Source organism: Homarus americanus, unplaced genomic scaffold (assembly GCF_018991925.1).
Source record: "Homarus americanus isolate GMGI-L3 unplaced genomic scaffold, GMGI_Hamer_2.0 scaffold50535, whole genome shotgun sequence".
Classification (NCBI taxonomy): Eukaryota; Metazoa; Arthropoda; class Malacostraca; order Decapoda; family Nephropidae; genus Homarus; species Homarus americanus.
In genome coordinates, this window is record NW_024751564.1 from 33,874 (window position 1) to 51,857 (window position 17,984).

At 45.9% G+C, this 17,984-nt stretch overlaps 1 protein-coding gene across 3 annotated transcripts in view; it reads left to right on the forward strand.

The window, feature by feature from the left end:
• Positions 1-750: 750 nt before the first annotated feature.
• Positions 751-17,984, forward strand: part of LOC121854674 — a 45,342-nt gene continuing 28,108 nt past the window's right edge. The window contains exons 1-3 of one of the 3 annotated variants that reach the window (XM_042349368.1): positions 751-1,293; positions 11,911-12,117; positions 12,547-12,765. In XM_042349368.1, coding sequence (XP_042205302.1) covers positions 1,072-1,293; positions 11,911-12,117; positions 12,547-12,765 — 648 coding nt within the window. In that variant the 5' untranslated portion in view covers positions 751-1,071. The remainder of the gene's footprint in view (positions 1,294-11,910; positions 12,118-12,546; positions 12,766-17,984) is intronic. The other 2 variants (XM_042349370.1, XM_042349369.1) reach the window with 2 other exon arrangements.

Consider the following 17,984-nt stretch of genomic DNA (forward strand, 5'->3'; position numbering starts at 1 on the left):
CCCTCCCTTCTCGTCTCTTGTTACTCCTCTTCCTTACACTCTTCCCGGTTCATTCTTTTATCTTCTTTGATTTCCTCCCCCGTTTATCTGCCCTCTTGAGTTGGGGAGGAAGGAAGAGGGGGGGAGAAGAGAGGGAGGAGAGAGAATTGGGGGGAGAAAGGGAAGAATGAAGAGACGGAAAGGGAAGGAGGAGAAGAGGGAAGGGGACGAAAGAGGAGATGGGGTGAGAGGAGGTAGAGAAAAGAAAGAGAAGGGAAGGAAGGAAGGAGAAAGACAGTAAATAGTGCAGTCTCTCTCTCTCTCTCTCTCTCTCTCTCCCTCCCTCTCTCTCTCTCTCTCTCTCTCTCTCCCAGCAAAGAGACCAAGAGACACCCAAGAGACTACACACTCACCGAGACATCATCACATATTGACAGCGAGACAGTAATGGTGTTGGGATGGTGGTGATGGTGACCGATACCCACACACACACACACACTGATAAACAATAATGGTGATGGTGAATGATAATAATAATAATAATAATAATAATAATAATAATAATAATAATAATAATAATAATAATAATAATAATAATAATAATAATAATAATAATAATCTTTCCCCCTTCAATATTTTAATACACAGATAAAACCTACAATTCTGATGTTGACTGAGACCCCCACCTCCATACCACCCCCTCTGTGATCAATAACAACAAGTTCCTTTACAGTGTTATTAGTTTATTTATTTTTGTAGCATCAGCAAAAAAAAAAAAACATCGGCCATAATAATATATTTCTCGCGGGAGGTTTTTATCGACATTGTGACAACTGAATTCTGTGTCTGGAGGAGGAGGAACTGTAAGAGAATGAGATTAAGAAGGTGATGATGTTGATGATGATGATGATGATGATGATGATGATGATGATGATGGTGGTGACAACGGAGGTGAAATAGCAACAACTAGCCACCACCAGCTCCTCCTCCTCCTCCTCCTTCCTCCTCCTCAACATAATAAGCCTTGAAGAGTGAGCAAACCGGTTGGAGGTGTTGGTGTGACGGCGGCGAATAGTGTGATGATATAGTGTGATGGCGAATAGTGATAGCAAGTCCCCCGCACCACCACCTCCTCCTCGCCTCCTCAGATCGCCGAGCCGTGAGAGCGTCAGCACTGAACTCTCGCTCTTCTCCATCAGTAGTGCCGCGTCTGAGATGTCCCGCGCGGGCTTGAGGGTGGTACTGCCTCCCCACCTGGCCAGAGGACCTTCCCCAACACCTGAGGCAAGACACCGCCTTCAGGTAAGCGCCCAGGTCAGTCCCCCCCAACAAGATTTTTTATTATTATTATTGGTCTTTCTTTCTCCTTGTGTTTCTGTCTGTCTGCCTGTTTGTGTCTGTCTGTCTGCTTCATCTTCTGTCTATCTGCTTATTCATCTGTCTGTCTGTCTGCTTCATCTTCCGTCTGTCTATCTGTCTGTCTGTCTGTCCGTCCTCCTGTCTGCTTACTCTTGTGTCTGTCTGTCATACTGTTTGCTTACTTATCTGTCTGTCTGTCTGTATCTGCTTGTTTCACCGAGATTATGCCGTGTTGTGTGTCCTGATGGGCTGCTATGTGTTCTGATAGGCTGTTGTGTGTTCTGATGGGCTACTGTGTCTTCTGAATGGCTGCTGTGTGTTCTGATAGACTACGTGTGTTCCGATGGGCTGCTATGTATTCTGATTGGCTGATGTGTGTTCTGATGGGCTACTGTGTGGTCTGATGGGCTGTTGTGTGTTCTGATGGGCTACTGTGTTCTGATGGGCTGTTGTGTGTTCTGATAGACTGATGTGTGTTCTGATGGGCTGTTGTGTGTTCTGATGGGCTACTGTGTCTTCTGAATGGCTGCTGTGTGTTCTGATAGACTACCGTGTGTTCTGATGGGCTGCTGTATTCTGGTGGCCTGTTGTGTTCTGATAGGCTGTTGTGTGTTCTGATAGACTACCGTGTGTTCTGATGGGCTGTTGTGTGTTCTGATGGGCTACTGTGTCTTCTGAATGGCTGCTGTGTGTTCGATAGACTACTGTGTGTTCTGATAGGCTGCTATGTATTCTGGTGGCCTGTTGTGTTCTGATAGGCTGTTGTGTGTTCTGATAGACTACCGTGTGTTCTGATGGGCTGTTGTGTGTTCTGATGGGCTACTGTGTCTTCTGATAGGGTGTTGTGTGTTCTGATAGACACCGTGTGTTCTGATGGGCTGTTGTGTGTTCTGATAGACTACCGTGTGTTCTGATAGGCTGTTGTGTGTTCTGATAGACTACCGTGTGTTCTGATGGGCTGTTGTGTGTTCTGATGGGCTGAAGCATGACCAAAGAATATAAGTGTCGTGATGTAATTAGTCTTCAGTGTTGGTAATTAGGTTAATAATGATGTTGTGTTAATGTTATGTTAATGTTGTGTTAATGTTATGTTAATGATGATTTTATTGTTGTAATGATAATATTAGACACGCCAGCTTAATTCACCTGCAGCGTAACCACCCTAACCTAACACTAACCAAATTCTAACGTAACCGAGTAGCATTAGGATATTTAATCAACCGGTGTAATTAACTAGGGTGTCTAATATACAGGTGATAATAATATTTTAATGAGTTAGTTTACTCGAGTAGGAGAAGGCGCTCTTTCTCTCTCTCTCTCTCTTCTCTCTCTCTCTCTCTCTCTCTCCAGGACAAGATAGAAAATTGTTGTTAAGAAATAATGAAACAATTCTGGTGTTTTGTTCCGGATGTGACAGACAGACAGACAGACAGACAGACAGACAGACAAAAGTGTGTCTGAGAGGGGGAATAATAAATATGATGTGTTGGGTCTCTGTTTGTGGTGTTTTTTCATTTTGGTGTTTTAAAGTAATTTTTAGTTTTAGTTTTAATGATGTAATATACGTATACACACACACACACACACACACACACACACGTCATATCAAAGTTTGTAAACACAGTCACATCCGCCATGATATTGGGGTCAGCTTACATGAAATTGGTTTAGTTGTGTTGAAGCTGACAGTTTTAAGCAGTGTGATAGCTGATAGTTTTAAGCTTAGGTGTGATGAAGCTGATAGTTTTAAGCTTAGGTGTGATGAAGCTGACAGTTTTAAGCTTAGGTGTGATGAAGCTGACAGTTTTAAGCTTAGGATATGATGAAGCTGACAGTTTTACGTTCAGTGAGATTATGTCAGGTTAGGTTAGGTTAGGTTAGGTTAGGTTAGGTTACAGCACTTAGGCACTGAGGTGGGGTGCTGTGATCACCTACTGTGTTATATATAGGTCTGGCGCGGGGAGGGAGGGAGGGAGGGAGAGGGAGAGGGAGGAGAGGGGAGAGGAGAGGGAGGGAGGAGAGGGGAGAGGGAGAGGGAGGAGGGAGGAGAGGGGAGGGAGGAGGGAGAGGGAAGGGGAGAGGGAGGGAGGGAGGGAGGGAGGGAGAGGGAGGGAGGGAGGGAGGGAGAGGGAGGAGGGAGAGGGAGAGGGAAGGGAGGGAGAGGGAGGGAGAGGAGGGAGAGGGGAGAGGAGAGGGGAGGGAGAGGGGAGAGGAGAGGGAGGGAGGGAGAGGGAGAGGAGAGGGAGAGGGAGAGGGGGAGGAGGGAAAGGGGAGGGAGGGAGAGGGGAGGGAGGGGTTATATAGAAAGTTAGAATAGGAGAAATTGAGGAAAGGGGAAGAGAAGGGATAAGATAGAAGAGAGGAAGAGGGAAGGAAGGGAAGAGGGGAGAGAAGGAGATAGAGGAAGGAAAAGGGAGAAGTGGTGTGTGTGTGTGTGTGTGTGTGTGTGTGTGTGTGTGTGTGTGTGTGTGTGTGTGTGTGTGTGTGTGTGTGTGTGTGCTGATAAAAAACACGCACACAACACTACAAACATATACACAAAACACCCTACAAAAACACAAACACAGAAAAACAAACAGACAAAAGCAAACAGACAAAAACAGGTTATAAAAAAGTGTATTGTGTTCATACAACTTCCAGCCAACACAACACCTGAGGCCGGACACATTTACTGTACACCATGGTAAAAACTGTTACACCTGACGCCGTGTTGTGGGTGGGTGATGGGTGGTGTGGGTGGGTGATGGGTGGTGTGGGTGGGTGATGGGTGGTGTGGGTGGGTGACGGGTGGTGTGGGTGGGTGATGGGTGGTGTGGGTGGGTGATGGGGGCTGTGGGTGGGTGATGGGTGGTGTGGGTGGCTGACGGGCGCTGTGGGTGGCTGACAGGGACCAGCTGACGTCACACCTACCTCTCCAACACTCTATATACAGTATGGTTGTCATGGTAACCTCTGCCACACACACACACACACACACACACACACACACACAAACACACACACATACATCTCTCCCCATTACCTACACAGTGGGCAGTAAAGGTGTTAGCCAGATGGGTCAATCATTACCTAATTAACAGGTAACTTTGTGAAATGAATAACACAGTCGCTAATTAACTGCAGGTAACTTTAACAATCATTTTATCCACCTGTATACAATAACTATGAACCCAGCTAATTACACACGTTGATATGCAAATGAGATACCTTTTAGATACGTTCTGGGAATCACCTGAAGAGTAGTAGACTATCACAATGTTTATGTCACCTGATGAGGGGGTGATGGTTAGGTTTGGTTAGGTTAGGTTTGGTTAGGTTAGGTTAGATTAGATTAGGTTAGGTTTGGTTAGGTTTGGTTAGGCTTCGTTAGGTTAGGTTAGATTAGGTTAGGTTAGATTAGGCCAGCGTTAGGGTGGTTAATCTTCAAGTGAAACAAGCTAGGAGGGCTAATCTTCAGGTGATCTCTAATTTCCCGACACACTAATCAGTTAAAACACCGCTTCTAATATTAATTAATAAACCAGACAAAAAACAGTAATGAAAATAAGATCAAATAATACGTAGGTGAAAACATTTAATGATAAAATATATCAAGAAAGATGATTATTGTTTCTTGAGATATAAAATAGTGATAATTATACCAGGTGTGCTGTTACCTGTCCACGCTCACCACACTTAATGAGCAGGTGGGCACGACAGGTGTGAGTGTGTGAGAGGTTGAGAATTAGTGTGTGTGTGTGTGTGTGTGTGTGTGTGTGTGTGTGTGTGTGTGTGTGTGTGTGTGTGTGAGTCAGTGAGAGGCGGATATTTTGAGGAGAAAACAGAGAGAAAAACGACTGTGTGGGTAAAAAAGTGGATTGAAACCTGAGGAGGACATGTTGCTGTAAATACCCTTCTGATTGAACTATCGGTTGAAGATCCAGCCAGGTACAGTAGCTAAAACAACTATCTGTTCGTACTTTGTGGGAAACAATATGAGACCATGGACGATAAATCTTGGTATGAGGGCTGTCACTAGTCACACGTACAAATTTCGGAGCATATCGACCCCCACCTGCACAGATAGTTGTTTTAGCTACTGTGCATAAATTTCTGGAGATAGTAATGATTAAACAATAATGTGAACGTGTAAACATAAAATAAATAAAAGACACGTTGACGAGACGAGTGTAAGGCGCTAGTTGCTGGCCCGTGAACGCTGGCGCCGAGTAGACGTCTCGTGTAAACTGTCCCAAAATAAGTAAGTGTGAGAAGATGAATGTGAGTGATGGCAGGAGGAGGAAGGTGGTGAGGGCAGGAACAACAAGTAGCACAGATCAGAAGTAACAAGTAACACAAGCCAATAACAAGTAACACAAGCTAGGAACAACACGTAACACAAACCATAAGTAACAGAAGCCAGCAACAAGTAACACAAGCCAATAACAAGTAACACAAGCTAGCGACAACACGTAACACAAACCATAAGTAACAGAAGCCAGCAACAAGTAACACAAGCCAATAACAAGTAACACAAGCCAGCAACAAGTAACACAAACCACGTAACACAAGCCAGCAACAAGTAACACAAACCATAAGTAACACGTAACACAAGCCAGTAACAAGACGTAACACAGTCCAGGAACACCACCTCACCAACACATTATAGAGTCAAGTCACGGTGTCACAAAATAAAATTCTAACAAACTGAATTTCTGGTGGAAAAACTTGGATTCACTTCACCATAAAGAAGATCCAAACTGAGCACACTCCCACTCAAGAAGTCAATGGTGGGCCCTTAACTTCCTTAGCCCCCCACCCCCCCGCCCCCGCCTGATGGTTTACCTGAAGATTAGCCCTCCTAGCCCCCACCCCCGCCCCCTCCCTGATGGTTTACCTGAAGATTAGCCCTCTAGCCCCAACCCCGCTCCCGCCCTGATGGTTTACCTGAAGATTAGCCCTCTAGCCACCCCCGCCTGATGGTTTACCTGAAGATTAGCCCTCAGCCCCCCACCCCGCCTGATGGTTTACCTGAAGATAGCCTCCTAGCCCCCACCCCCCCCTGATGGTTACCGTAGCCTCGCCCCACCCCCGCCTGATGGTTTACCTGAAGATTAGCCCTCCTAGCCCCCCCCTGATGGTTTACCTGAAGATTAGCCCTCCTAGCCCCCACCCTGCAGCTTATTTCACCTTAAATTTAACCATCTAATCTAAACTAACTCCAACCTAACCCAACCAAATCTAACCTAAACTAACCTAACCTAAACTAACCCAACCTAACACCTTCAGGTTGCGTTAGGGTATTTACTCTTCAGGTGAAATAGTCTGCAGGAGTGGGTCTAGTCTGGAGTGGGGGCTAGTCTGGAGTGGGCTAGTCTGGGAGTGTAGGGCTAGTCTGGGAGGGGGGGCTAGGGCTAATCTTCAGGTGATCCCCAAAAATCCAGTGCCTACATCAACATCCACGTCACCACCTACGTCATCAACCACTTACGTCACCACCACGTCATCAACCCTCATCACCTACGTCATCACTTACGTCACTACCACTACCTACGATATCACTTACGTCACTACCTACGTCATGAACCTCGACCCCGACAAGCCTCAGAAAGAATCCTGAGTTTGTTTTATGTGTGTGTGTGTGTGTGTGTGTGTGTGTGTGTGTGTGTGTGTGTACAAGAGAAGCTACATATACCAACTCTTGCCACTGACACTATAACTTGTGGTCGTGTCTATGTGAACGACCACCACCTCAACGACCACCATCTATAACGACTACCACCATCACCACTACCTACACGACCAGTTGAACACTACGACTCAACCTAGATCAGCAGACTCTCTCTCTCTCTCTCTCTCTCTCTCTCTCTCACACACACACACACACCATGTACGTCAGGAGGGCGAAGCTTTTAGTTGCTGCCATGATCACGGAGCTGGGATAAGACCAGAGAGGGAGGGAGGGAGGGTTCCACTATGGTGCTCTTGAAGGCCATGTGGGAAGATTGGAGGCCATGGGGGAAGATTGGAGGCCAGGAAGATTGGAGGCCATGGGAAGATTGGGGCCATGGGAAGATTAGAGGCCATGTGGGAAGATTGAGGCCATGGGAAGATTGAGGCCATGTGGGGAAGATTAGGGGCCAGGGAAGATTGGAGGCCATGTGGGGAAGATATGGGGCCATGTGGAAGATTAGGGGCCAGGAAGATTGGAGGCCATGGGAAGATTAGAGGCCATGTGGGAAGATTAGGGCCATGTGGGGAAGATTTGAGGCCATGTGGGAAGATTGGAGGCCATGGGAAGATTGGAGGCCATGTGGGAAGATTAGGGGCCATGGACACACACCCTTAACAGACAATACCGTAAACAGACAGACAGACAGACAGACAACACCCGGTAAACAGACAGACAGACAGACAACACCCGGTAAACAGACAGACAGACAGACAACACCCTGGCACAGACAGACAGACAACACCCCGGTAAACAGACAGACAGACAACACCCCAGTAAACAGACAGACAGACAACACCCTGGTAAACAGACAGACAGACAACACCCCCGGTAAAACAGACAGACAGACAGACAACACCCCGGTAAACAGACAGACAGACAACACCCCAGGTAAAAGACAGACAGACAGACAGAAACACCCCGGTAAACAGACAGACAGGACAGACAACACCCGGTAAAACAGACAGACAGACAGACAACACCGGTAAACAGACAGACAGACAACACCCCGTGAAACAGACAGACAGACAGACAGACAACACCCCGGTAAACAGACAGACAGACAGACAGACAAACAACCCGGTAAACAGACAGACAGACAGACAGACAACAACCCTGTAAACAGAACAGACAGACAGACAGACAACACCCCGGTAACAAACAGACAGACAGACAACACCCCGGTAAAACAGACAGACAGACAACACCCCGGTAAACAGACAGACAGACAGACAGACAACACCCAAACAGACAGACAGACAGACAGACAACACCTAAATAAACAGACAGACAGACAACACCCCGGTAAACAGACAGACAGACAACACCCTGTAAAACAGACAGACAGACAGACAGACAACACCCCGGTAAAACAGACAGACAGACAGACAACACCCCGGTAAACAGACAGACAACACCCCGGTAAACAGACAGACAGACAGACAGACAGACAACACCCGGTAAACAGACAGACAGACAGACAGACAACACCCCGGTAAACAGACAGACAGACAGACAGACAGCACGTAAACAGACAGACAGACAGACAGACAACACCCCGGTAAACCAGAAGACAGACAGACAACACCCTGGTAAACAGACAGACAGACAGACAGACAACACCCCGGTAAACAGACAGACAGACAGACAGACAAATGTATTCTGAACAACAATGATACACTATATATATATTTTTTTTATGTAAATGTCTTAACTAAATAAATGTGAGTTATTATTCCCGTAACTGAGTCATGAACAGCGTCTATGATTTAATTTAGATAAACAAATGTAATTATCTGTTTTAATTATGAAGGTAATAAACAGAGATAATTAGGTATGGTGGTGTGGTGTGGTGTGGTGTGGTTGTGGTGTGGTAGTGGTGTGGGGAGGTAAGTGTGGTAGTGGTGTGGTGTGGTTGTGGTTGTGGTGTGGTGTGGTGTGGTGTGTGTGGTGTGGTAGTAGTGTAGTGTTATGTGTTGGTGTGGTGGGGGCAAGGTATGGTGCTCTAGTATGGTGTGATGGCGTCAGGGCATAGTGAAACAGTGATAGTGGCCTCTCTCTCTCTCTCTCTCTCTCTCTCTCTCGTAAAAATTTCACTGGTAACCATGGGAACGTGACACAACCTTGAGGAGGAATACGAACAGGAAGAGACACCACGACCCCCTGAGACTACGACCCCTGGGACTACCACCCCCAAACTACGACCCAATACGACCCCGAGACTACGATCCTTGACGTCCCTGATAACACGACCCTTGATAGCGACCCTGGGACCACGACCCTGACACTGATCCCTTGATAACACGACCCCCGGGACTACAACCCCTTGATAACGCCCCGAGACTACGATCCCTTGATACGACCCGCTGATAACACGCCCCTGAGACTACGACCCCTGAGACCGACCCTGACACTACATCCCTTGATGACGACCCCTAAGACTAACCTCTTGGTAACACGACTCCTGATAACACGAACCCTTGATAACCGACCCTGAGTTCTGACCCTGAGACCACGACCCCCTGATAATACGACCCCCGAGGCTACTGACCTCGTGATAACACGGCCCCATGAGACTACGACCCCCTGAGACCACGACCCTCTGAGACTACGACCCCTGAGACTACCACTGACACTGCGGTCCCTTGATAACACGACCCCCGAGACTACAACCCCTTGATAACACGACCCCCGAGACTACGATCCTTGATAACTTGACCCGCTGATAACACGACCCCTGAGACTACGACCCCGAGACCACGACCCCTGACACTACAGCCCTTGATAACACGACCCCTAAGACTAACTACCTCTTGGTAACACGACCTCCTGATAACACGAACCCTTGATAACGACCTGGGACTACACCCCTGAGACCACGACCCCCTGATAATACGACCCCTGAGGCTATGACCTCTTGATAACACGACCCCATGAGACTACGACCCCTGAGACACAGCCTCTGAGACTGCGGCCCCTGAGTCCTGACCCCCTGAGACGACCCCCTGAGACCACGACCCTGAAACCACGAACCCCCGATAATACGACCCTTGGACTATGACCTCTTGATAACACGACCCCATGATAACGACCCTGAGACTACGACCTCTTGATAACATGACCCCCTGATAACTCGACCCCATGACCAGGACCCTTGATAACACGACCCCCTGACAACACGACCCTCCCAGAGAACACGACTATTAAAACGACCCCTGGGACGACCCCTTCATAACCCACCTACTGCAGCAGACAATTGGCTAGCGGTGCAGAGATGGTATGATCAGTATGAGGAGTGTGTGTGTGTGTGTGTGTGTGTGTGTGTGTGTGTGTCGGGAGCCAGGCCAGGGTGTGTCACTGCTCGCTACACATACTTATTACTTGAGGTCATGTGCTGTACCATATGTGTTGTGGCTCAGTGATGGTGCAAGTGTTGGTGAAGAGAACAGTGTTGGAGTAAGTGATGGTGTAGAAGGCAGTGTTGGTGAACAGTAACAGTGTTGGTGAAAAAGTAACAACCACACCTCATAAAACCTTAACACAGTAAACAAATTAAATACCTTTGGTCCAGGTGTAAATTCCACTAATGAAGCTTTTACCTGAGGAAAAAAAAAACCTAATTAAGACTCAATAAAGGTGTTTTCTTTAACCTTCGTCATAATTCATTCCAGTTCAGTCCTTATGAGACACACTGAGTGATCGTATATGATGATCTGTACTGATTTTGAACGTAAATTTAAGAGAAACTAACCAAAATACAGTGACAAAGAGCAAGATGTATTAAATTATTAGTGAACTCATAAGGTTTTGTTGTGGCTCTGAAGGCGTCCAGGTGGTATGGATGAGGTGACCCCTTGAGTACGATGATTTGACCCCTTGAGTACGATGATTTGACCCCTTGAGTACGATGAGTTGACCCCTTGAGTATGATGATTTGACCCCTTGAGTACGATGATTTGACCCCTTGAGTACGATGATTTGACCCCTTGAGTACGATGATTTAACCCCATGAGTACGATGATTTAACCCCTTGAGTACGATGAGTTGACCCCATGAGTACGATGATTTAACCTCTTGAGTATGATGATTTGACCCCTTGAGTATGATGACTTAACCCCTTGAGTACGATGACTTAACCCCTTGAGTACGATGACTTAACCCTTAAATACGATGACTTAACCCCTTAAATACGATGACTTAACCCCCTGAATACGATGACCACCTGACTACGATGACAACTTGAGTATGATGACTTAACCCCTGAGTATGATGACTTAACCCCTTGAGTACGATGACTTAACCCCTTGAGTACGATGACTTAACCCCAAGACTTAACCCTTAAATACGATGACAACCTTAAATACGATGACTTAACCCCTTAAATACGATGACTTAACCCCTTGAGTATGATAACTTAGCCCAATCATCGAGAAATAGTTAACAAAACACTCCCCAGATTATTCTTGTATATATATATATGACAAAGTTTACCTGAATATCATCCAATTACGTAAGAACACCTGAGACATTACCTGTGCTGCCTTGATCCTGGTCCCGTCACCATCACTACACCTGGGGGAGAGAGAGAGAGGAAGACCAACTTAGTAACAGAATGAAGACAAAATGGATGACAAATTGATGTGTGACTTTATGATATCATGCATGTGCTTATAATATTGTTTTGGTCACAATATAACCTAAATAACTTTGGTAATATTCCTTCGCTGTGAGAAAATCCTGTGCTGGTAAAACTTATTCTGGTGTCATCTTTAAATAGCTTGCCCTCATATAATGTATTCACCCGGCTTCAACTCATCAGCTTAGTGTCACCCAACATAAGGATGCCTCGTCTCCTCCACTAGTTTCCTGCGGGGAGTGGCGGTGGAGGTGGGAGCTCTGCAGGAGAAGGTGGTGGCTCTAACTTGTGGGGGGAGGAAGAGAGTGACCTGATTCGCTCCTGTGCCGCCCTCAGTACAGCTCTAGGTGTCCACAAGAGCTTCAGTACCTCAGACATCAGTGGTGTTGGCGCCAGTACGGACGGGGAGCTGAGCCGTACCTGGGTGAGCGAGGTAAGTGTTAATGACCCGGGGTAGTGCAGGTGCTGTACATATCTCCCAACACCTTGTATATTAGTCTCCAGATATTCCTCCGCCATGTTTGTTAAGTAGTTGAGAGATAAAGTTTACTAGATAACAAATACAGTTATAATGTTCTCGTGTCTCGCTGAACAACTGATTTATTCTTGATGAACACAAATGAAGGTGCATGATGAACAGTCTTGAGTCCTTCCTGAAGTCATTATGAACACTGAAGTTTAGTTTCTCTCCGTCAATCAACAAAGAGTTTTACTGTAACACGCTTGTTTGGTCCTCCATAGCCCCTCAGTAGTGCCAGGTTGAGATGATACAATACATGTCATGTGATACTGACCTGACTGCTTGAGTCAGTTCCAGCAATACACCATCCCTCAGAGAACTCAATAAAAACATTATTTGTAGGGCAACTTTCTTCTGCAGATCAACGTGTGTGGAGGAGGAGGTCGACTGGAAGGGGTGTTCCTGCCCCGCCTCGACCCCACCTCCCGCTCCTGCTCCACCTGGGTCGCGGTGGGAGACGTGGCCTCCACCTCACAGCTGCCCTCCCCCCAGGCCAGGCCAGGCTCCCTCGAGAGTCCCGCCATCACCGCCGCAGACTTTATCAGATCCGTCAACAAGAAGGTAAGTGTTGTTACCTGAGTTGTTCCTGTGGCACTACTTTAGTTGTTCCTGTGGCACTACTGTTGTTACCTGAGTTGTTCCTGTGGCACTACTGTTGTTACCTGAGTTGTTACCTGAGTTGTTCCTGTGGTACAACTGCTGTTACTGAGTTATTCTCGTGTCTCTCTAATATATCTTGTTTACTATAACACTTAGCACTGAGTTTAACGCCCTTCAAAAAAATATCTTTACCATTTCGTGTGAAACAATATGACACAACGGACGAAGAATTTGGACAACCCTACCGAGACAACAGGATGCAGTGTTCATATTGAAATTCATCAACCTCCGTAGAGATACATTTTGGACTGTAACAATGTACCATGGGTCATCAAAAGTGACAGTAGTTAGTGATTAAGTCTGGACAGTGTCACTTTGTGTGTGTGTGTGTACTTCCCTAACTGTACCTTATACTGTCACAATGTACACTTGAGACAGAATAAACAAAAATAATAAATAACATTCAATATTCTTCTGAAACTTAATAAATTTGCTTTAACTTGAGGCGTAAGATGGGCTAACTTGACCCGGATCTTGTGCCACGAATATTCAGATTTTTGTCCTCCAACTAGTATTAAAAGTGAAGGTATCTCGTTATGGTAGTGTCTTAGGTGTAATTTTGTAACGTTATTTTAGTATTTTTATCTTAAGACTGTCTGTTATGTTCCTACTTCACTAATTACGAGGAAAATTCAACTCCTAAACCTCTGATATAATAGTTCACTAAATCCTCTTCATATCAACGTCCTCATCTCTTCACTTATTGACATGACTTTTATAATGGACTTATTTACTCATGAGATAATTTATATAACAGTTCTTATTATAAACTTATTATAGACATTAATTAAAACATGTATCAGGTTTGAGTATAATTTTAGTGTTGCGACAACGAGTGAGTGAGGCAAAACTGGTTTCCTCTAACACAACACAACAGGAACACACGAGCGGACGGCGGCATCTGATTGGCTGAGATACGCGGGAAAAATATCGTACAGCAGTATATCATATTTTTAATTTAATTTAATATGAAATTAATTATATATTCCATATTATATATCTTAGACAATTACCTTATTATTAATGTTGAGATTATAAAATTAAATAGTTATAAACATGATATATTATACAGTATGTTGATAAATTATTCCTACGTCAGGCAACGAAACGCGCCGAGTTAACTGCATCAGAAATTTAAATTATTATTAAAACATTCTCATTAATAACTGTACTATATTATCTACTTCCTGAGGACCACATAATGAATAATATTAACTAAACAAGTACAATCTGGCGTCCTAAATACTCGACGTCGATCACAAGAGGTCAGTCAGTCAGTCAGCCAATCAGAGCCGTCCTGCATACCTGTTTATACATGTTGACGACGACAGGGTACCAGTTCAGAGCGGCGGGAGAGAGAGGGAGGAGAAGAGAGAGGGAAGAGGGAGAAAGAGAGGTCGAGAAGCACACACACACACACACACACACACGAGTTACGATATATTCTTGTGTGTTCGTATTGCATTGGTATGAATATTAATATGAAAAACCAGTATGGAATATTTACGTCTGGTGTGTGTGTGTGTGTGTGTGGTGTGTGTGTGTGTGTGTGTGTGTGTGTGTGTGTGTGTGTGTGTGTGTGTGTGGGGATCATTGATCTTCACACGTTGCAACACCATAAAAAAATCCAAGTCAACGGGAAGTAAAGATAACCTTTGACCTCTGACCCTTGACACCTGACCCTCGACACCTGACCCTAGATACCTGATCCTTGACCCTCACCCTCGACACCTGACCCTAGATACCTGATCCTGACCCTCACCCCGACACTGATCCTGACCTCACCCTCGACACCTAACCCTAGATACCTGACCCCTGACCCCTCACTCCCGACACCTGACCCTAGATACCTGACCCTTGACCCTCACCCTCGACACCTGACCCTAGATACCTGACCCCTGACCCCTCACCCTCGACACCTGACCCTAGATACCTGACCCCGACCCTCACCCCGACACCTAACCCTAGATACCTGACCATCGACATTTAACCCTTGACCCTTGACCCCTGACCCCTTCACCCTCAACCCCTGACCCTCACCCTCAACCTCTGCCCCTCACCTCAACCTCTGACCGCTCGACCCGACTATCGACTCTGACCCCTGACCCCTACACCTCACAATCGACACAGACAAACTGAGACAGACAGACAGACATACGAACAGACACACACACCGAGACAGACAGACAACATACGAACAGACACCAAACCGAGACAGACAGACAGACATACGAACAGACACACACACGAAAGACAGACAGACATGAACAGACACACAAACCGAGACAGACAGACATACGAACAGACACACAAACCGAGACAGACAGACAGACAGACAGTGGAGACAGTCACAGACACATCAAGCCTCATGTATACACCACCGGCAGACAGACAATATTATGATGATGTCCGGGAGATTACTTACATAACAAAAGATGACACACACACACACACACACACACACACACACACACACACACACACACACACACACACACAGGACAAAAACATGAGACAGACAGACACACGGCTAGGCGATGACAACACCCCACCAGTCCTATTGTGTGTGTGAGAGAGAGAGAGAGAGAGAGAGAGAGTTATAACACGTCCCTCCCCTTAAAAATAATAGTATTTAAAGGAACTAAAGAAACACGACTCATAAAACTAACTTCACTCCAAGACAACTTTAACGTCCCTTTAAACCCTTTGGGGAGGGGTTAATCCCGTACACAAAGGGTTAAACCATCGTCATCAAAGGTTAAAACCATCGTCCTCAAAGGGTTAAACCATCGTCCCAAAGGGTTAAACCATCGTCATCAAAGGGTTAAACCATCGTCTCAAGGTTAAACCAACGTCCTCAAAGGGTTAAACCATCGTCCTCAAAGGGTTAAAACTATCGTCCTCAAGGGTTAAACCATCGTCCTCAAGAGTTAGAACCATCGTCCTTAAGGTTAAACCATCGTCCTCAAAGAGTTAGAACCATCGTCATCAAAGGTTAAAACCATCGTCATCAAAGGGTTAAAACCATCATCCTCAGAGTTAAGAACCATCGTCCTTAAAGGTTAAACCATCGTCCTCAAGAGTTAGAACCATCGTCCTTAAGGTTAAACCATCGTCCTTAAAGGTTAAACCATCGTCCCTAATTTAAACCATCGTCCTAAAGGGTTAAACCATCGTCCTAAAGGTTAAACCATCGTCCTCAAAGGTTAAACCATCGTCCTAAAGGTTAAACCATCGTCCTAAAAGTTAAACCATCGTCGCCAAAAACCATCATCGTCCTTAAAGTTAAACCATCGTCCCTAAAGGTTAAAACTCATGTAAAGGGTTAAAACCATCGTCCTCAAAGGGTTAAACCATCGTCCTTAAAGGTTAAACCATCGTCCTTAAAGGTTAACCATCGTCCTCAAAAGGTTAAACCATCGTCCTAAAGGGTTACCATCGTCCTCAAAGGTTAAACCATCGTCCTAAAGTTAAACCATCGTCCTGAAGGTTAAACCATCGTCCTCAAAGGGTTAAAACCATCGTCAAAGGGTTAAACCATCGTCCTCAACAACCATATATGTGTCACATCTCCCCAACACTTCAACAAAGGAATAGAAAAACACATCACACCGACACTCACACAATACATGAGTGTAGCAACGACAACAACGACAACAACAACGACAACAACAACAACAACAACGACAACAACAACAACAACAACGACAACAACAACAACAAAAACAACAACAACAACAACAACAACAACAACAACAACGACAACAACGACAACAACAACAACGCAACAACAACAACAACAACAACAACAACAACAACGACAACAACAACAACAACAACAACAACAACAACAACAACAACAACAACTGTTGTGTGTGTGTGTGTGTCAGTCCTCGCCTTCATGTCCCCTTTAGGATTTAACCGGAGAATCCATTAGTGATTAAATTCTTCACAACAATATTCATCTACTGTACATGTGACGGTATTTTACACACACACACACACACACACACACACACACACACACACACACACACAATGTTCATCTACATGTGGTATTATTGCCACACACAGGTTTCTTCACCATGGTGTAGTGCATTAGTGACTGTGGGGCCCTCAGCTACAGGGTGATCTATAGAGTGTACTAGTGACTGTGAGCTGTTGTGCCCCTGTCAGAGGTGATCTATAAGTGTACTAGTGACTGTAGAGCTGTTGTGGGGCCCCTACAGCTACAGGAGGTGATCTATAGAGTGTACTAGTGACTGTAGAGCTGTTGTGGGGCCCCTACAGCTACAGGAGGTGATCTGTATACTAGTGCCTGTAGAGGCTGGGGGACCCCTACTGAGGAGGTGATCTATGAGTGTACTAGTGACTGTAGAGCTGTTGTGGGGCCCCTACAACAGGAGGTGATCTATAGAGTGTACTAGTGCCTGTAGAGCTGTTGTGGGGCCCCTACAGCTACAGGGGTGTCTAGAGTGTACTAGTGACTGTGAGCTGTTGTGGGGCCCCTACAGCTACAGGAGGTGATCTATAGAGTGTACTAGTGGCCTGTAGAGCTGTTGTGGGGCCCCTAAGCTACAGGAGGTGATCTATAGGTGTACTAGTGCTGCAGGCTGCTGGGGCCCTACAGCTACAGGAGGTGATCTATAGATGTACTGTGCCTGTAGAGCTGTTGTGGGCCCCTACAGCTACAGGAGGTCTAGAGTGTACTAGTGCTGGAGGCTGTACCGTGATCTAGTCTGGCTGCTGTTGTGGGGCCCTACAGCTACAGGAGGTCTATAGAGTGTACTAGTGCCTGTAGAGCGGCCCTACCTACAGGAGGTGATCTAAAGTGTACTGAGCTGTAGAGCTGTTGTGGGGCCTCTACTGAGGAGGTGATCTATAGAGTGTACTAGTGCCTATAACTGGGGCTCCTACAGCTACAGGAGGTGATCTATAGGTGTACTGGCTGTAGAGCTGTTGTGGGGCCCCTACAGCTACAGGAGGTGATCTATAGAGTGTACTAGTGCCTGTAGAGCTGTTGTGGGGCCCCTACAGCTACAGGAGGTGATCTATAGAGTGTACTAGTGACTGTAGAGCTGTTGTGGGGCCCCTACAGCTACAGGAGGTGATCTATAGAG